Source organism: Hibiscus syriacus, unplaced genomic scaffold, assembly GCF_006381635.1.
Source record: "Hibiscus syriacus cultivar Baekdansim isolate YM2019G1 unplaced genomic scaffold, ASM638163v2 tig00013285_pilon, whole genome shotgun sequence".
NCBI classification, from domain to species: Eukaryota; Viridiplantae; Streptophyta; class Magnoliopsida; order Malvales; family Malvaceae; genus Hibiscus; species Hibiscus syriacus.
In genome coordinates this window covers 1,117,049-1,138,650 of record NW_024062299.1, presented here as the reverse complement: position 1 = coordinate 1,138,650, position 21,602 = coordinate 1,117,049, and the positions used below count along the sequence as shown (strand labels likewise).

General features: G+C 36.8%; 3 protein-coding genes and 1 non-coding gene across 5 annotated transcripts; 2 read left to right on the top strand and 2 right to left on the bottom strand.

Moving 5' to 3' along the window:
• Window positions 1-30: 30 nt before the first annotated feature.
• On the bottom strand, window positions 31-10,911 carry LOC120205879 (heat stress transcription factor B-3-like). The gene is made up of 4 exons (XM_039205654.1): window positions 10,887-10,911; window positions 10,550-10,633; window positions 789-826; window positions 31-603 (listed from the first exon to the last, which is right to left on the bottom strand). Exons 1-4 carry the CDS (start codon window positions 10,909-10,911, stop codon window positions 223-225), a joined length of 528 nt encoding a protein of 175 aa, XP_039061585.1. The 3' UTR covers window positions 31-222.
• LOC120206040 lies at window positions 5,085-21,215 on the top strand. Of its 2 annotated transcripts, none has more exons than XM_039205784.1 (3): window positions 5,085-5,089; window positions 19,963-20,487; window positions 20,596-21,215. In XM_039205784.1, exons 2-3 carry the CDS (start codon window positions 19,974-19,976, stop codon window positions 21,015-21,017), a joined length of 936 nt encoding a protein of 311 aa, XP_039061715.1. In that variant the 5' UTR covers window positions 5,085-5,089; window positions 19,963-19,973; the 3' UTR covers window positions 21,018-21,215. The 2 variants fall into 2 exon arrangements, with proteins under 2 accessions (XP_039061715.1, XP_039061716.1); XM_039205785.1 differs by lacking the exon at window positions 5,085-5,089 and adding an exon at window positions 7,641-7,664.
• Window positions 10,810-11,585, bottom strand: LOC120206042. The gene has a single exon (XM_039205787.1). The coding sequence runs from the start codon at window positions 11,423-11,425 to the stop codon at window positions 10,970-10,972; it is 456 nt and encodes a 151-aa protein (XP_039061718.1). The 5' UTR covers window positions 11,426-11,585; the 3' UTR covers window positions 10,810-10,969.
• Window positions 13,144-13,232, top strand: TRNAY-GUA. The gene is given in 2 exon segments: window positions 13,144-13,180; window positions 13,197-13,232. It is a non-coding gene; the product is annotated as a tRNA-Tyr (tRNA).
• Window positions 21,216-21,602: the final 387 nt, after the last annotated feature.

Genomic DNA, 21,602 nt, shown 5'->3' with positions numbered 1-21,602 from the left:
AATTAACACCTTTCGTCTGTCTAATTAAAATTAGAATCAATTTAAAAATCTCATATAATATCAATATTATAATAATTTGATTTGACCAGATGAGCTACAAACAATGAAACCCTTTTTCGTGGTTTTGTTTTCCATTTTTGTTCATTCTCTCAATCAGACAATCACCAAACGATAACAACCTCTGACTACGAAAGAAAGAAGATCAAGAGAAAACAAATCAAGCTAACCATATAGTCCCCTAGCAGTGCTGGTTTCATGCTGATTACTGTCGGTTCCCGTGTGTTGAGCAAGACAATCCAACAGCTTAATGTGCAGAGCTTTGAATCGAGCTATTTGGGTCTGCAACTCCACCTTCTCTCTCCTTAGATTCTGGTTCTCATCCATCAGTGTTCTATGATGAACATTCGTTTCATCATCAAGACTGCCATTAATGATCCGGTGATGATGATGATCTTCATCAGACGAAGAAGAAGTCTTCAGGAAGGCAGGGAACACACTTGGCTCGCTCTTCTTTCGTGTTATGTCCACTAGCATTTGCTTGTAACCTCTCTGGAACTTCTCGTGCTTGAATTCCCATCTTCTTGATGATGTTTTCTTAAACCCCTGTTAATTATACGTTCAAAACACGAAATTTTGAGCTCAAGCCTCGACATGATCCGTTGCGATTGTAATAGTACAAGTATAATAATAATAAATATAAAACAATATTAAAATTTAACGTAAACGCTTGTATTTGTATTTGCTTTCTGCAGAGACCATGAATCAGAAACCCTAATTGTAGAACTTACAGGTGGTTCATCTGGATACAACGGAGGAAGAAAATTGTAACCCCCTAGACCCGGCCTATGCGTTTCGACTAAGTCTAGTGGATCACATTATAATTATTAAAGACATTTTTCGCAACCGTTATCCCATCAATATAAAATCACATTATATAAACATGAAATTATAAACAATTTATACTATCAAAAACCAACTCGTAAATATAGTACAAATAAATAATAATTTAATTTAAAACATGTCTTCAAATTCAAAATCACAATAAACCGAGCAGTAGTAGCAAAAGTGTTATCATTATAAAATCCGATATTTTAAAATAAGGTCCATGTCACCAAAATAAAGTAAACTTGCCAGATAAAAACATTACAATCTGATTTACTTCAAGAGATATGTTGATCCTCCAAGTGCTCGAACCAAGGTATCTACCCAACAGTATCTGAAAGGGGAAAACATTTTCAAAAGGTGAGCTAGGCTCAGTGTGTCCCAACATTTCCATAAAATCACAATAGGTACAAATCATAGTCCAGTAATCTCACAAATTCGTAAAAGAGTTTAACTTTTTGAAAATCATAGTTTAAACCCTTTTCTGGTACACCATCAGTAGTTCCCAAAATTATTTTCCATATAGCTTACTTTATGCACATAGCAAAAAGAAAGCCGACTTAAGGATAGGCTCTGAAGCTTGTATCCTTAAGCCCAAGTCAATAAGTCCATATAGCTTACCCTAAGCACACAGCAAAGGAAAGCCGACCTAATGAAACATCTTGGGGCCCTCAAGAGTCACATTAGGCCCAGTTAGCTGATCAGAGCTATTCCATCGTATTTCAATTCCAAAATTCAATTGCACCGTGACATAAACTCCATAAATCCAAAAACATAGTAATCATATACTATTTCAAAACAAAAATTAGATAGCAGCCATATTCCATAACTTGTCACATTAAATTGGTGCATCCATAAAACAATAGCCAATGAATTCGGTGTACCACGTATTAAAACCAATAAAACAATTCAATAACAAGTAGGGAACACACCTCGACAATAGATTCAAATAACAAATCTACTGATTGCTGGTTTCACCACGCTCTGCTACAATTTTCGAACGGGTGAATACTGGCACACGTGGTTTAACTGATCTAGAAGAGCTGGGTCGAGCTGTCGAACGATCCGGAGAGTCTCTTGTACCTTCAAACAATAATATTTATCAGTCTCAAATCCTATTCAATTGTTCAAAGCTAAACTTCTTAAGTATATACGCATTTTTCGGGTTTGACTATCAATTTGAGGTATTTCGAGTCTGAATTTGGCCAAACGGATTACGGAATCGGAATCAGGGCGTCGAAAAACATAAAGTATGACTTTTCGAAAATTCAAATTCTTGGTCAAAGTCAAAGTCAACCACTTTGACCGTAAATTTGGAGACCTTCGGATTCGAATTTGACAAAACGGACCACGGAAACGGATTCGGCACGTCGAAAACTATCAGGATAGGTATACTCGGAAAAGATTAACGGTCGTTTAATGCTCCGTCAAAGCCATTTTAAGTTTTGGTCAAAGAAAGTCAACGGTCAACGGTCAACGGTCAACGGTCGGGTCGGGTCGGGTCAACGGTCGGGTCGGGTCGGGTCAACGGTCGGGTCGGGTCGGGTCAACGGTCGGGTTGGGTCAGACCGGTCAAACCGGTTCAGACCGGTCAAACCGGTTCGAACCGGTTAAACCGGTTTCCAGCAGCCACTCGCCCTGCGGCGGCGCGTGTGGCGCGTGAGGCGTCCTCCGGGGCCCTAAAAATCCCGGAAAAATTTCTAAAAATTATTTTGAGCGATTTCAAGATACTTACAACGATCGGTTCAAATTTTTGAACGGCGGAGAGCTCGATTTCAAATCGGCCGAATCTTTGACTGCACCAACTCCCCACGCGCCGCCGTCTACGGCGGACAAGGTTGACACCGGTGAACTCGGAACGGCACAAGGAACACGATGGTGCGGAGGTGTCGTAAACAGAGCAACGATCAGCGGTGAATTTAAGATTTTCTCGGCGATAGAGCTAACAAAACCGTCGCTACTTTGACTGAAAATTCCCGACGTTTGGCCGCGTTTCGCTTCAATTAATTTGAAGGTTTTGCTCCTCGCTCGATGATGAACACAACGGTGGTTTCAAAACAACGATCGGAATTCGGACGGCGTCGGAATCGAGTTTGGAAGTTGTGTGCGTGAGGAAGAATTTCACAATTGTTTTCTGTTTTGAAAACAGAAAACCATTCATATGTTTATATGAAATTTTCTGCCGACACTAAAAGGAGTAATGCAGGGCTTGGTCCCTGAATTTCCTTTAACTTCTAAAATGGCCTACAATTTTGAAAACTTTCGATTTAATCCTCAAAATTTTGCCAAATTACTTAATTAAATTTTTTTTTTCTCTAAATTTTATTCCGGGTTGTTACAATTCTCCCCCTCTACAAGAAATTTCGTCCTCGAAATTTACCTTATGAGAATAGTTGAGGAAACTGAGCCTCCATTGACTCCAATGTCTCCCAAGTAGCTTCTGAGGGGCCTCGATTACTCCATTGAACTTTGACCATTGGAATTCGCCTATTCCGAAGAACTCGTTCATCTCTCTCCAAGATCTGAATGGGCTCCTCTTCATATGACAAATCAGGTCTCAGCTCTACTTCTTCAACCTGAATAATGTGACCTGGATCTGGACGGTATCTCCTCAACATTGATACATGAAAGACATCATGAATACGACTTAGCTCAGAAGGCAACTCAAGCTGATATGCAACAGGTCCTACCCTCTTCAAGATACGAAATGGTCCAATAAATCTTGGACTCAATTTACCCTTACGCCCGAATCTTAATACTTTCTTCCAGGGTGAAACTTTCAAAAAGACCCGATCTCCCACTTCAAACTGTATATCCTTCCTTCTTTGATCTGCATAAGATTTCTGCCTATCAAATGCCTCTTTCAGACGGTCACGGATTAATCTGACTGTGTCCTCCGTCTCTCGCACTAACTCAGGTCCCAACGTTTTCCTATCACGCAACTCAGTCCAACAGATCGGAGTGCGACATTTACGCCCATATAGTGCTTCATAGGGTGCCATACGAATACTGGTCTGATAACTGTTATTGTAAGCAAATTCAGCCAACGGCAAAAAGTTCTCCCAACTACCATGAAATCGATTACGCAACCCCGCAACATATCCTCCAAAATCTGAATTACTCTCTCAGATTGACCATCAGTTTGTGGATGAAAGGATGTACTATAATCCAATCTTGTTCCCAAAGCCGTATGTAACGCCTTCCAAAATCTCGAAGTAAATCTCGGATCTCGATCAGAAATAATAGACAATGGAACACCATGCAATCTGACAATCTCTGAATATACAATCTTGCCAGCTTATCCAAAGTATAATTTACTCGCACAGAAATGAAGTGAGCTGACTTTGTAAGTCTGTCAACAATCACCCAAACAGAATCTTTTTTCAAAGGAGTCATAGGCAAGCCAGTAACAAAATCCATAGTAATACGCTCCCATTTCCATTCAGGAATCTTGATAGGCTGTAACAAACCTGATGGATGTTGATGTTCTGCCTTAACTTGCTGACAAGTCAAACACCTAGCCACAAAGTCAGATATGTCTTTCTTCATACCAGTCCAATAATACCTCTCTCTCAAATTCCGGTACATCTTATCTCCTCCGGGTGCATAGCATATGGACTACTATGAGCCTCAATAAGGATAGTCTGCCTCAATTCAGCATCATCAGGCACACAATATCTACCTTTAAAACATAAAACTTCATCATAATCAATTGCGTAATCTAAGTTTGTCCCCTGCTCTACTTGCTCAAAGATGGAAAACAAGGAGCTATCAAGGGGCTGTTTAGCCTTGATCTCATCAACCAAGGTCGGCTTAACTTGCAATTCTGCTAACAAAGTGCCATCGTCATATAAATTCATCTTGGCCATTAAAGACCTCAACTCCGATACCGTCTTTCGACTCAAAGCATCTGCTACAATGTTAGCTTTACCAGGGTGGTAATCAATCACGCAATCATAATCCTTTAGAAGCTCTAACCAGCGACGCTGTCTCAAATTAAGTTCCTTCTGGGTCAGAAGATACTTTAAGCTCTTATGATCTGTGAAAATGTAACACTTCTCTCCATAAAGATAGTGTCTCCAAATCTTCAAGGCAAAAATTACTGCTGCCAACTCTAAATCATGAGTAGGATAGTTACTCTCATGCGGCCGCAGCTGACGGGATGCATAAGCCACCACCTTACTTTCCTGCATTAAAACACAACCAAGTCCTGAATGTGAAGCATCACTATACACTGTAAAATCCTTTCCGGACTCCGGTTGAATCAACACAGGTGCTTGAGTCAAAACCGCCTTTAATTTCTCAAAGCTCTCCTGTTGTGCCTCACCCAAGTCAAACAACACATTCTTCCTTAACAACTTTGTCAAAGGAGAAGCAATGATCGAGAAGCCCTCAACAAAACGTCGATAATAACCAGCCAAGCCCAAGAAACTGCGGATTTCAGATACGTTCTTAGGTCGTTTCCAATTCATAATGGCCTCTATCTTGCTGGGATCAACCTGAACACCTCGCGCAGAAATAATATGCCCCAGAAATGACACTTCTTGAAGCCAAAACTCACACTTACTTAGTTTGGCATATAGACGATGCTCTCTCAAAGTCCGCAGAACGATCTTCAAATGCTCGTCATGCTCTGCCTCAGTACGAGAATATATCAGAATATCGTCAATGAAGACCACCACAAATTGATCCAAATATGGTCGGAACACCCGATTCATCAAATCCATAAAAGCTGCAGGAGCGTTCGTCAAACCAAAAGGCATCACTAAAAATTCATAATGACCATATCTAGTGCGAATGGCCGTTTTTGCAACATCAGATCCTTTAACTTTCAATTGATAATACCCCGAACGAAGATCAATCTTAGAGAATACAGTAGCTCCTCGCAATTGATCAAATAAGTCATCAATCCTGGGTAATGGGTATTTATTCTTGACCGTCATCTTGTTCAATTTCCGATAGTCAATACATAATCTTAGCGACCCATCCTTCTTTTTCACGAATAGAACTGAAGCTCCCCATGGTGAAGTACTATGTCGGATAAATCCTCGATCGAATAATTCTTGCAATTGGACTTTCAACTCCTTAAGTTCCTTTGGAGCCATACGATAAGGTGCCATAGAAATAGGTGAAGATCCTGGATAAGTCTCAATCTCGAACTCTACCTCTCTATCAGGAGGTAACCCAGGCAACTCCTCCGGAAAAACATCAGGAAACTCGCTAACTGTACAAATCTTCTCGATCGTGGACAATGCACATTTGGTGTTCAAAATACAAGCAATGAAGGTCTCATATCCCTTCCGGATCATACGATCAATTTCCATCACTGAAACTATGTTGGAGAGATAACCACGCCGTTCACCAATTAACACAACAGTCCGACCATCTGAAGTCTTCAGAGTAGCCCGCTTGTATTCGCAATCCAGCTTTACCTTGTGTTTATTCAACCAATCCATTCCAAGAATTATATCGAACTCCTCTAAAGGAAGCTCCATAAGATCAGCGAGAAAAATTTCTCCCTGAACCTCGAGAGGACAACGTCGGAATACTTTATTCACTAATACCGCTTGTCCTACTGGACTTGTAACTGTAACAGTATTTTCAGTGTTCTCGATCGGAATCTGAAGGTTTCGAGATACTGAGCTCGATACATAGGAGTGAGTGGAACCATTGTCCAATAATGCAAAGTATGGGGTAGAATAATAGTAAATGTACCTGCAATAACCTCAGGCTCATCTCTGTCATCACGACGTCTAGTTGCATAAACCAAAGCTGGTTGTCTAGCCTCAGAAGCTGTTGGCCCTCTATTTTGCTGAGGTCGGGCTCTACTGTCTGTCCTGGATGCTGATCCTCGAGTCTTTCCTTGACTACGATCTCTAATTGGGGTCTGTACTGTAGTCTGCGAACGCACAGGAGTTTGGGTAGTGGTCTGCTCAAACGAAACTAACTGAGGACAATCCCTCCGATAATGACCACTAGATCCACACTGATAGCAAAGACCCATCTTCTTACGACACTCTCCTGAGTGTTGTTTATCACAATACTCACAAAGGGGCCCATTATAATACGACGAGGAACCGCCTCGACTGACAGCTAAAGGTGAGGATGCTGCAGGCCTGAAACGTGTATTGCTTCTATGAGGGGCTGAAGTACGAGTCCTCTTTCCGGACTGTGCTGATGACTCCATCGGGCCTGAAAATTTCTTAGATCGATCTTGATCAACACGCTCTCTACCAGAAGCTAAAAACTCCACCTCTTCCGCATCTTTGGCTCTGCCCACCAGCACATCAAATATCTCATCCTGATGGGTTACAACTTGCCTACGCAGCTCGTATCTGAGTCCAAGGGCAAATTTACGACATCGATCTCTCTCTGTAGGTACCATACTGAATCCATACTTCAGCAATTTCAGGAACTCGATCTCATATTCAGAAACAGTCATGTCTCCCTGAACCAGGTCTTGAAACTGTTGTCGTCTCTGAGCTAAGTAGCGCTCTCCCAGAAAACGGCTCCGAAAGCGATCCTTAAAGAAATTCCAGGTCAAACGATCGGTAGGAACACTATTGGTCACTGACTCCCACCAAGTGTCGGCATTGCCATCTAACATCGCCACAGCACCCTGATATCTCTTAATTGAGTCCAAACCCAACTGATCCATGCGTCTCTCTGTATCCTGGAGCCAATCCTCAGCTTCAGTAGGAGCTCCACCTATCTGTCCCCCAAAAGTTCTAACTCCATTGGCAATCAAAGTCTGCGAAATAGGAACCTCAGATACAACACCAGTAGCTCTGACTGCTCCCTGTATTAACTGCAGAAATTGTCTACCAAAATTCTCATCCAAAGCAACTCCGGTAGACTCTAACTCAATATCGGTCGCTCCTATTATCGGTGTAGTCATGCCAATACCAGCGGCAGGAGGCAGATCCGTTGGGGTCGTAGGAGCATGATCACCTATCGGAGGTGGGGGATCTACCCGTATCTCATCGATCGGATCTGCGAATCTAGCCACTCGACCTCATCCACGGCTAGTTCGACGACTACGTCTAGCACTCATTTTGATGGATCTCAAGTTTACTACAGAAGATAAAACTTAGGGTTAGATAAGCACTTGGAGTCTCAAATATAGTTAAAATCTTAATAACTTTGTGACATGGCCTTAGTAACTCGTTTTGTAAAATATTTCAAAACCGTATTTTCAATGTGGACTCATACACAGTCCGAGGGTTAAAAACCAAAAGCTCTGATACCAATAAATGTAACCCCCTAGACCCGGCCTATGCGTTTCGACTAAGTCTAGTGGATCACATTATAATTATTAAAGACATTTTTCGCAACCGTTATCCCATCAATATAAAATCACATTATATAAACATGAAATTATAAACAATTTATACTATCAAAAACCAACTCGTAAATATAGTACAAATAAATAATAATTTAATTTAAAACATGTCTTCAAATTCAAAATCACAATAAACCGAGCAGTAGTAGCAAAAGTGTTATCATTATAAAATCCGATATTTTAAAATAAGGTCCATGTCACCAAAATAAAGTAAACTTGCCAGATAAAAACATTACAATCTGATTTACTTCAAGAGATATGTTGATCCTCCAAGTGCTCGAACCAAGGTATCTACCCAACAGTATCTGAAAGGGGAAAACATTTTCAAAAGGTGAGCTAGGCTCAGTGTGTCCCAACATTTCCATAAAATCACAATAGGTACAAATCATAGTCCAGTAATCTCACAAATTCGTAAAAGAGTTTAACTTTTTGAAAATCATAGTTTAAACCCTTTTCTGGTACACCATCAGTAGTTCCCAAAATATTTTCCATATAGCTTACTTTATGCACATAGCAAAAAGAAAGCCGACTTAAGGATAGACTCTGAAGCTTGTATCCTTAAGCCCAAGTCAATAAGTCCATATAGCTTACCCTAAGCACACAGCAAAGGAAAACCGACCTAATGAAACATCTTGGGGCCCTCAAGAGTCACATTAGGCCCAGTTAGCTTGATCAGAGCTATTCCATCGTATTTCAATTCCAAAATTCAATTGCACCGTGACATAAACTCCATAAATCCAAAAACATAGTAATCATATACTATTTCAAAACAAAAATTAGATAGCAGCCATATTCCATAACTTGTCACATTAAATTGGTGCATCCATAAAACAATAGCCAATGAATTCGGTGTACCACGTATTAAAACCAATAAAACAGTTCAATAACAAGTAGGGAACACACCTCGACAATAGATTCAAATAACAAATCTACTGATTGCTGGTTTCACCACGCTCTGCTACAATTTTCGAACGGGTGAATACTGGCACACGTGGTTTAACTGATCTAGAAGAGCTGGGTCGAGCTGTCGAACGATCCGGAGAGTCTCTTGTACCTTCAAACAATAATATTTATCAGTCTCAAATCCTATTCAATTGTTCAAAGCTAAACTTCTTAAGTATACGCATTTTTCGGGTTTGACTATCAATTTGAGGTATTTCGAGTCTGAATTTGGCCAAACGGATTACGGAATCGGAATCAGGGCGTCGAAAAACATAAAGTATGACTTTTCGAAAATTCAAATTCTTGGTCAAAGTCAAAGTCAACCACTTTGACCGTAAATTTGGAGACCTTCGGATTCGAATTTGACAAAACGGACCACGGAAACGGATTCGGCACGTCGAAAACTATCAGGATAGGTATACTCGGAAAAGATTAACGGTCGTTTAATGCTCGGTCAAAGCCATTTTAAGTTTTGGTCAAAGAAAGTCAACGGTCAACGGTCAACGGTCAACGGTCGGGTCGGGTCGGGTCAACGGTCGGGTCGGGTCGGGTCAACGGTCGGGTCGGGTCAGACCGGTCAAACCGGTTCAGACCGGTCAAACCGGTTCGAACCGGTTGAAACCGGTCAGAACCGGTTGAAAACCGGTTAAACCGGTTTCCAGCAGCCACTCGCCCTGCGGCGGCGCGTGTGGCGCGTGAGGCGTCCTCCGGGGCCCTAAAAATCCCGGAAAAATTTCTAAAAATTATTTTGAGCGATTTCAAGATACTTACAACGATCGGTTCAAATTTTTGAACGGCGGAGAGCTCGATTTCAAATCGGCCGAATCTTTGACTGCGCCACCTCCCCACGCGCCGCCGTCTACGGCGGACAAGGTTGACACCGGTGAACTCGGAACGGCACAAGGAACACGATGGTGCGGGAGGTGTCGTAAACAGAGCAACGATCAGCGGTGAATTTAAGATTTTCTCGGCGATAGAGCTAACAAAACCGTCGCTACTTTGACTGGAAATTCCCGACGTTTGGCCGCGTTTCGCTTCAATTAATTTGAAGGTTTTGCTCCTCGCTCGATGATGAACACAACGGTGGTTTCAAAACAACGATCGGAATTCGGACGGCGTCGGAATCGAGTTTGGAAGTTGTGTGCGTGAGGAAGAATTTCACAATTGTTTTCTGTTTTGAAAACAGAAAACCTTCATATGTTTATATGAAATTTTCTGCCGACACTAAAAGGAGTAATGCAGGGCTTGGTCCCTGAATTTCCTTTAACTTCTAAAATGGCCTACAATTTTGAAAACTTTCGATTTAATCCTCAAATTTTTGCCAAATTACTTAATTAAATTTTTTTTTCTCTAAATTTTATTCCGGGTTGTTACAAAAATTGTCGGAAAAGAACAGTCCATCGCGGTAGGGCTGAGCTGCTCGTAGTAGATCCGACCTTTCCTCGTAAACGCGGACATAGATGGTTTCTGCTCAGCTCAAAAATAGTCTCAAGAACTAATATCAAGTAAATGGCTTTAAAATTAAGGGTAAGCTATACTGATGTATCTCTGGACTTTAGGGTTCTTTCACTTGGGTCACCATACTTTCTGCTTTATGGTCTTGTCTTTTTGCACAATTTCTGCAAGACTCTAAATTTCTCCGAGAAAGAAAATTTTAAACTTTATAGTCTAACATGCCGATAAATTTCACACAAAAATTGGATTTTTCTTAAATTCTGGCTCAAAACCAATAATCTTACATACATTTCAAAAGGACCCAAATTGCTAATTCACAAAATATAGTACACTTTCCAAATGTAAATTCTAATCATATTTTTCTCCCCAAGAGTAAACCAAAAAGAAAACCCAGGAAAGAGCCAATAAAATATCGCCAACCGTTTGCCTAACCGAGTCCCAGGCCAAATCCTCCACTCTTCTCTCGAACCAGAACCGCCACACGGCCATGAAAACGTGCAGAAAGGTGCAGCCTTTGGCGAAGAACGATTGGAAATCCATGTCTTCGACGAAGGAGACCATGAACAGCAAGAACCCGATGGCGAACAGGAGCAGACCCGAGAAGGAATCGGAGGTCCGGATCAAAAGCTGGTCGTGCGGGGTGGAGCCGAGGAGCTTTGTGGCGGTCTCGATGCCGTGGGTGAAGGTGTAGATTTCCTTCATGCGGAACATCATGAAGGCGCCGCTTGATAAGGCGATGACCGAGTGGAGGAGACAGATCAGCATGAACGCCGACGACGGCGGTGATGGTGTTCTTGTTGACATTTTCGTGGGGTTTTAGTTTTTTTGCGCTCTCGAAATTCGACCTGACAGGCGGTTGTTAAGGGCTTGTTAAAATAGGCACGGTTGTAGGGGAATAAAACTCTAACTCTAAATTCATATCAGGAAGCAAAGACTAAACGTAGAAGAAGAAGACAGGAAGGAAGAGGGAGAGATGAAGGTTTTTCTTTAGTTTTATCGTGTTCTATTTGAGGTCTAATTATGGTTTTAGTCCCTGTACGATGTGAAATGTAGGATTTAATCCATCTGTTAAAATTTAACAGATCTCTACTTTTTAATATTATCAGTATACCAAAATTGATAACGAAGAGATTCATTAATTTATCGAGTGATTAAAAGTATTCTCATTTTATATATTTTTAAATCTTGATATTTGTTTTGAAAACTTGCTAAAATGAATCTTTTCGAAATAATCTTAAACACAAATAACATATAATTTATTTTGGTCGAACATATTAATTATAACTTTACATAATATTAGTTATGTGATAGAATAATATGATGTTTTCTGTTATATCTATTAATGAAAGTCTTAAAGATAGGGACCTAATTAAACTAAAACAAGGTATATATGTTAAATATAATTTTCAGAATAACAGAGAGACTACTATCAAAATTAAACCACTTAATTTACTATTACTGTTTTTGAAAGATTCTGCCGAGCTGGGTTTAACATAAGATAAGGATCTGGTGGGGCCGCGGGGTCCACCTTGAACTGGAATAATATGCTTTTACTTCGTAGAAACACGTATGGGATTCTAAGTATTGCCGACAGTTCGATTTTGTCTAAGCCTGTGAAGTACGTTAGTAATAATTCTACTTAAATCTTAAACTTTAAATTTATAAATAAATAAAATATACATTTTTAAAATATTATGTTATATCTTAATTCTTTATTAATATATTATGATTATAGGAGATTCCATCATAAAAATAAATAAGATTATTAACGAAGTAAAATATCATATAAAAAATAAAAAATTATTCATATAATATTGAAAAATTGGACATTTTATGTACTAATCAACTATTTAATCCAAAGAAAATTTGAAGACTTTAATTTCCATAGGGATTAAATTAAGAATAAGCTGCAGATCCAAAGATATTAGTTATCTCTTCGGCATTCATGGACCGACTTTCCATTGTAGAGAAATAATAACAAAAAATGGGCAATTTAATCAACTTCAATACTGTTTATAGTGCTGTGAATTAAGTATATTTATGAGGTGGGTCTTGTTTTCTCTTAAAAGAAAATATCAGTTATTTATTTTGAGCTGTGTAGATTTAGATCGAACACCAAAGTTAAAAGCCAAAATAAATATTAAATGAATTGTATTATAAATTCTGTAAAATAAAGGTCTTTCACGTTACCCCATTGCTGCTAAATATACAAAGGTAAGAAGAGAAAGGAGAAGTCAGAAGTGCAGTAGAAGAGTTAAGCTAAATGCAAAAAGAATACTACAGAGTCTCCTATGAATCCTTTTAGTTACTGTTTATGATCAGCCTTTGAATGGCAGAGATATGATATCAGAGCCTCAGTTCATTCTTCATTGCCCTTCTTCTCTGAATCACACATAACTCGCTGCTCCAGTAAAGCAATGCAAACTCACTGTAATCTCCGACAATTACAGGATATATTATTCACAACTTTCATAATATAAATATAAAAGTAATAACTTATACATTCTGAAGATATCAACAAGCCGACCTTAGCTCAGTTGGTAGAGCGGAGGACTGTAGTGGGTCTCGCCCAGTTATCCTTAGGTCGCTGGTTCGAATCCGGCAGGTCGGATTTTTCAATTTTGCTGTTTACTTGTTCTGAAATTGTTTTTTTCCCGTGTATGAGGAGAGATAGGTCGACAAAAATGTATTCGACAGGTCAACGACAACCGTGTAGGAATTGGCATTAACTCCCTCAAAACAGAAAGAAGTCACGCAGCAGGTATCAATGATTTAAGATCAGGCTTTTGAGGAAGTGAAGTTGAACAATGGTAAATACTATCGAGTTTGGATTCTCTGTGGATTTGGTTCTTAATGTTTCCTATAGGTAGTAACCAATAGACCCTAAGCATCCGTTGTTGAATGTTTCCCTGAATTTATCTGATGTTTTGGCTTGCAGCACACCCTACAATCGACAACACTCGACAGTCGCATTCCTATTGTAACTCTCTTGGACCAAAAGCATTCTGGAAGGTAGAGAAACCTTTTGCATCATTGTTAAAATGAAAGAAACCTTTTGCATCTGTTGTTGGGACAGTAATGATGCATGCCCTGGATCTTTGTAAAATCTAGGCATGTCATTGTCCTTTTATGAATGTTAAAAGTTTATGATCCCACAATGTGATGATTAAAGGACGAGTGTTTCTGGATTTTGAATGTCAAGCCATGTAATTGGTCATTGTATGCTGTTTGTACTGATAAGGATTCTGCAAAATCATTGACATATATAATGCATGGAAAAAAACTTTCAACTCGACTTCGAATTTAATCAGTACTCAAACGAAACACCGAGTACAGCAATCAAGAATGTCTAACAATTTGTTTGACTATGGAGAAGTTATAGGATGACAGTCATTATGCCGACTTTTAGTATTTTTCTTCCTCGGAAGTTGAGTTTTCCGAGAAAATCCCATAGTCAGATTGCATATGAATGTCAATCGATTTGTTTTGACTATGGACTTTTAAAACCTAAATCCACTGTGCTTCACATAACTTATCAAACTTGAGTTCTACCATGGTAGAGTGATTGTAACATCCCAATACCGGGTTAGTGACTAAATTGTAAAGTCTCATAATTAGGTGATTAAAATATAATGATTGAATAGTATAAAGATTTATTTGTAAATTATTGTATGGATTGGAATTGAAAGGAAGAAGGAATAGAAGGGCAAAGATGTCATTTCTAAGGAAACAAGAAAAGAAGGGTTATATATGTATCCACGTGGGTTGAAGAGGGGAGAACACAAAGGCTTCCAGAGTTCTTTTATTCTTCTTTCTTCCTTGTACGTGTAAAACAAAATAAAGGTGAGTTTTCTGATTATTGAGTTTCTTGTTAAATTTAAGACTGAATTTTGATAAGTGTTAGAATCGAGTCATTCATTTCTGAATAACTTTCCAATGGGTCACCCATCCTTGGATTTCCCTAGTCCAAGCACGCTTAACTACAGAATTCTAAAAACGAATGATCACCATTCCTTCTTAACCACTGGTTCATATTGTAATTTGCTAACGGAAAACCCTAATAAGTTATTCTTGACAAATAAACAAAAACATGTTACGATGATGATGTTCATAATAGTCGTGGATCCAGTCATTTCTTCAAAGGAAAAGCAAGAGCAAAGGGACGAAAGAAACAAAGACTTGGTGATTAGATTAGAGAGATTTTGCTGATTCGGTTCAACTATGCATGTTTGGTGTGGGACGTAATAACGAGATTAATTATATTTTTAAATAAATATAGGTTATTATACATAATCTTTTTGTATGGCTATTTTCATATAAATTTTATTAAATACGGGTTCATTTTTTTTTAATTATTTAGTTAAAGATTTTACAAAAAAAAATATCATAAAATAATTTCAGTTATAATTCAAAGTGCTGAATAATTTAATAATTTCTAATTACGTTGGTATTCGAATTTGTGATATTAAATATAATTATAGATATAGATTTGGTTCCCTTCAAAAGAAGTTAAACGGCCTAATTTTATGGGTTTAATGGGATTTTATTTGTGGCTAATAATAGCCTAATATTTCTTCTTCTGCGAATTTCTCTCTTCACCTTTAAACCTTGTTTCCATTTCAAAAAGAATGGGGAAAAGCACGACAAAATGGATAAGGATAATGTTGTTGAGGGACACGGCACGTGCACAAGAACACAGAGATAGCTCTCGATATCGTCTTGTCCAGTTCAGCCAATTTTTCCCACCGAGTTTTGCAATCCCACTCGTCCACTGGGTTCACACGTCAGACATACTACGATTATTAGTTAAATGAACAAAAACTTTATATTGTATTTAAAAATATATATAAATATTAATATTATTAATAATTTAATTTAAAAATTAAAATTTAATATATTATATTTTTAGTCGAATATCAAATAATTCGTTTCAACTCGTTAAAATTCAAATTGAGTCCATATAATTCGAATGTTGACTGATATATCGAAAAAAGTGGGAAAATGTTTTATATATAACGTGAATTTAGTGTATTGAAGGACTGTCAAAGTAAAATTTACAAATAAATTAAGTAAAATCATTACAAAATTTATCGTGCCAGTTTATGACCATGAATTTCATCATAAATAAGATTGTGCTGCTAGAAATTTGCCAAATGCAACACCCATCGTGCACCGAGGATTTACAATTTTCATTTTGCCAGCGTACGAAAGCATGTTTAAGGTGTCGAATTTGACAATTTTAAGGTTCATGGATTCTCTCGAACATCAAAACCTAACCATGTGGTTCTTGCTTGTTTCACCACTCATCATGAAGTTTCCACGCCGGCTCGGGGTTGTCAAGGTGTCGACAAAACTCTACCAACCAATGCCATATGATTAATGCTAAATATAATTATCTACCATCTTGGGCTTACAGTAATTAATTAATCAAATTAGTCACCCTATAATATAAAAAATAAATATTTTTTTTGGTGTAAAACACATGGAAAATTTCAGGTGACCCAAGCATGAATATACCGTCTTCGTGACATAATGTGCTTCGGAGTAAAGTATATAAATCATCATCTGATTATGAGGCATTGCTTTGTCGAATATTCGATTATTTATATGTTCTAAATTCATATTTTTATTAACATTTATCTAAGTTAGATGTTAACATGTTGTATGGGATGTGATAAAATCATATTTAAATGATGTCTATCGGCATTGTCGTTACTTTCGAGCACCGACTCGACGACATAATATTTTAAACGCTGACTCGACGACATATTGTAAATAGAGACTCTCCACAAAATACAACTCAAACAGTTTTAGATTCAAATTTTATCATATCTAAGTGAATAGGTTAAAATTAGACGATAACTATTTTTAACAAAAAAATGACGAGTTTGACGCATATGAATAGCCGAGTGATTGTTTTATAAACAAAAAATGACTCAACAAAGAAACACCTTATAGTCAAGAGAGTGTTTTATAACTTTCAATAGTTAAAATACTCCACAAAACACTACCCTGTAATCGGAGATTATTTATTTACTTATCATATGCTTTATATATAAAAGATTAATTAATTTTAATGAAAAAAACAAAATAATAATCTTATTAACAATTTTGATGTATATGGTCCGAATAGGCGTCTCGTTTAATTTTCCTTGGATGTTGACTAATTGATGACGATAATGATAATCACGCCAACCACCAAATATCCTACATAATCATCCCATTCAAGATCATTGTATATATTATAATCTAACTTACCATTAAATTTAATTAATCTTATTTTGTATAATTCATTAGTGATTATCTAAACCGAACACAAGATAAGCTCATTTAACTCAATTTAAATTTTAAAATATTAATTAAACTATGACAAAACATGTTTATCCCCAAAGAACATATTAAATAATTAACAACTTGATTAGGTTAAGGGAAGTGTCAACCGGACAAATAATGATGACTTAACACAATCAAGTTGTTGATATATATTTTTTTGAGGACAAGTTGTTGATATTAAAAACAATTAAATAGGCCCTTCTTATCAAAAGCAACGTGGACTAATAATAGAAAAATGTTACATCTCAATCGCTTTTTTCGAAATAATTCCATTTTCTATACATAAAGTTATAGCTTTTGCTTTTAAGGAGACGAGTACTTAATTATTTAACACATAGGTCACATAAAAGAAGGTGAAATCAAAATTTTAATATTATAAAATTCACCTCCCGATAGAAATAAGGCTAAATATATATATGATCGCTTGACTATAAATATATTTTGTTTTGACCATCGATACTTCAATTGTATCAATCAGATAATCTAATTATTTAAATGATGCAAATCAAGTCACTCTTCGTTAATATTTAATAGAGAAGATGACATGACAATTAAAAAGTTAGTAAATAGAACAAGAATGAAAATGAAAAGAATCAAATTTGAAATTTTTGAGATAATTGGAGAAAAATAAATGAAAGAAGAGTACAATATACCTTAACATTAAATATACTAATTATTGATTAGATCTGAATATATTTTAGCTATGAATTCAGCAACTCGTTGTTGATTTTTAATTATAATTATTCCAATTATTGCAGCAATCGAAATGACAAAGCAACTATACTCTTTTGTCGTTTAGAAAATTTTAGACATTATTATTATTAGAGGAATCCTCTCTTAGATGCCAATGAATAATTAGCCAAACCATTGGCAGGACGCCGCGTTTTTTTTTTACAACAATTCTTTTTTCTTTTTTTTTTCTTTTTTATGAATACTAATAATAATGTAAAGGATGATTCTTCCACGACGAGGATCGAGCACAATTAACGATGGACATCATTAATTTAATCTATAAAAGTTTAAAATTCTAAATGACTCAACGTATAATTATAAATTAGTTAAAAATTTAAAGGTAAATTAGTTAAAATAAAATATTTATTATATTATTTTCCATAATCTTTTTGGGCAAACTATATCAGTGATAACCTAACTATTGCCCCTTTTCATTTTGACCATCATTTTTGAAAATTTGTCAATCTAGTCATTAAACTATTTAAATGCATTCAATCAAGCCACTTCCGGTTAAGAATCAACGGAAGTGCTGACGTGATGGTTAATAAAATTTGTATAATTACAGTGATCACCTAAGTACTGTTACTCGAAAAGTATACCACGTGAAACTTGATTTATTGTGTACATATTGATATCAGCAACTACAAAATCATCTCAAACGTGTTTCGTTGTTGATCCACCGATTTTCTTTTTTTTATTTCCCTTATTTATTTTAAATGATCAAATTATAATTCAAACTATGAAGTTATATGATTGGAGGATAATTTTCTGTCTATCATTTGTTAATATTTCAATATAAAAGATTTGAAGTTATATGATTGGAGGATAAAATATATTAAATTAATCTCAAAACAAGACCAATTTGATAGATTGTGTAAGTAATAATGACTAAATGTGTAATTATACAAATTTTATTAACTGTCACGGCAACACTTCCGTTAATTGTTAACGGCAAGTGGCTTGATTGATTGTATTTAAATAGTTTAGTGACTTGATTGACAAATTTTCAAAAATAGTGATCAAAATGAAAAAAAAAAAGAAATAGTTAGGTGGTCAATATTATAGTTGATCTAAAAAAACAATGAAAAATAATATAATAAATATTTTTATTTTAACTATTTTTTTAATTTTTAACTAATTTATAATTATATATTAAGTCATTTAAATTTTAAATTTTTATAAATTAAATTAATAGCATTCATCGTCAATTATGCTCCACGATATTCGTGACAGATGTAGAATTTTACTAATGCAAAATATCAAAATGTTATGAACCGGGAATGAAGCTACATTGGTGTTTGGAAGGAGGTGGGAACGGGTATAGAATCCAGATCTGCGTATTTTAATTCGCTTTTATAGTATTAAGATTTTTAAGAAAAAAAATTAAGATAGAGTCAATATGATTTTTTTAGAAAAAATTTTAATTATTTTTTGTGATTTAATTAATTTTTAATTTAATTATAAATTAATTTTATATAAATCATATATATAAGTATTGCTTATAATTATTTTTATTTAAATATGATTTTACCTAAATCTATTTTAACTTAAATGTGCATGTTACAATGTAATGATTATTTTCTAAAAAAAATAAAGGCCTCCAAAAATAATTATTGTTGGTGAAAGGAACAAAAGAGAGTTGCAAAAAGGGGACCACTCTTTTTCGGATAAACCTCAACATCTAACGTCCTTGATTTTGCCACGTTTGATCATAATGAACACTCAAATCCCGCCACTATTAATCTAGAGTTGAATTGCAATTCTTTGACCATGTAAATTTATACGTAATAACATTCGTATCTTCCTCTCTTTTTCTGATTATTCTTTTAGTTGAAATTAAATTAAAAATAATAATAATTGTAGATTCACAATCACCACCCTATAAGGTTACACCATCAACAATTTAAACTTGCAATCTTATATGTTAAGTAATTATTATGAGAAAATATAGAAAAGAGTGGGACGTGAATATTCGGGAGTATATCTAGAATAGATCAGATGATCAAAATTATTGCAGCCGCTTGACGTGGATCCTCGCTGTCTGGTCCAAAAATACTTGACTCGGTCGCCGCAGATAATCCTATTGCTTAACGCCACGTACGAACCAAGCTTCTCTCTCCCACATCTCGTGTGCGCGGCGGCTCGTCCGCCCACGTCGGTTCGAACCGGGTCCCGCTATTTCCTAGACCTTACTATAAAACCAACCTCATGGTTCACAAGTAAACTCGCTCAGTTTACCAAAAATTAAAATAATAATAATAATAAGAGAGAGAGAGAAAACAGAAAGATGGCCGCCATTGCAACTAGATTCCCGTTGAATCACCGGAATTTAGCGTACGGTTGCCCCGAATTCAAGTTCCCGGAGCAACCCGATTCGCTTGGATCCGATATGGAGTTGGAGTTTCTCGAAGACAGTGACCAGGGAATCCTGGGAAACTGCGACGGCGATAAATTTCGAGGTAACAACGATGGAAATGTAGAAGGTGACGACGACGATGACGGGAAAGAAAACGACGGAGGTAGCGATGAAAATAGCAAGAGTTTCTGGGAGAGCCAGCACCAGGCTTTACAGAAAACTTTGTTTAGAACTAGCTCTATAGAATTGAGAATTAGGAACGCTACAAAGGAAGCTCTGAAAGATATTCAGACGGAAAGAACCGTTTGTGCTTGCCGGAAATCATCAACGGCGGAAAATTGCCGGAGTTGTCTCATGAGAGAGGTTTGTAGTCGGCTCCAAAACGCCGGTTTCAACAGCGCCGTTTGCCGGACTAAATGGAGAAGCTCCCCAGATATCCCTTCAGGTATACTACACGGCTGGTCTCATCAATATGCGTATATATAAACAAGAACATTGATTACACTGATTCATCTCGGGTTTTAACTGGGTTTATGGTTTAATATTTGTGCAGGGGAGCATAAGTTTGTGGATGTGATAGAAAATTCAAGAAAAGGTGAAGTAAGGGTAATAATCGAGTTGAATTTCAGAGCAGAGTTCGAGATCGCAAGAGCAAGTGAAGATTACAATCGTTCAGTCCAAAGATTACCAGAAGTTTTCGTCGGTAAAGTTGAGAGATTAAGCAATGTGATCAAAATCTTGTGTTCGGCTGCCAAGAAATGCATGAAGGAAAAGAAAATGCACATGGGGCCATGGAGGAAACAGAGATACATGCACGCCAAGTGGCTAAAATCATGCGAAAGGAACACGTCGACGCAGTCCTTTCCGGTTGGATGTACCGGCAGCCGGTTGACGAAGCCGAGAGCGTCGATGTTGACTGAAGATTTGCTCGGAAAGTTATCCAACGTGCGTTGTACAGCACTCGAGGTTGTATAGATGATGAATACTACTGATACGCAAATTTCATATGAGGTTGCGTTATATGGATAAATAATGATAGATATGATCCAGAAATGAGGGTTCTCGTCGGAATTTTTGTTCTTTTTCTTACATGTTTTTGCTTGAATGTATGATGTTAAAAAATCTGGTTCAGAAAGTTACAGATTTGATGACAGAATATGGTGAGTTATGCAGTTGGTTTCTTTAATCTTAAATCTTAAAAAAATAAACATAATAAAAATGGATCATAGCTAATCCCATTAAACTAAGGTTTCTTTGACTTGGCGTTGTTTAAAATGATAACTTCAAGATCAACCAAGTAGCAATAAATAATGAAGCAAGTAGATCAAAACCCAGACTTGCTGAAACTCCTGGGAAAATTTCTATGCCTTGAACTTTTGTTTTGGGTTCAAGATATGGAAGTTGAGGTTCTGAAACTGCATAGATTATTCTATGTAAAAATATTTATTGGGTCGGGTGGTAATAAATTCTCGAGTTTTGAATCTTTATGGATGAGAAAGTAGAGATAAAGAAATTTTATTTTTCAAAAAATAAGATTTAATTCGATTTGATTTTGAATTT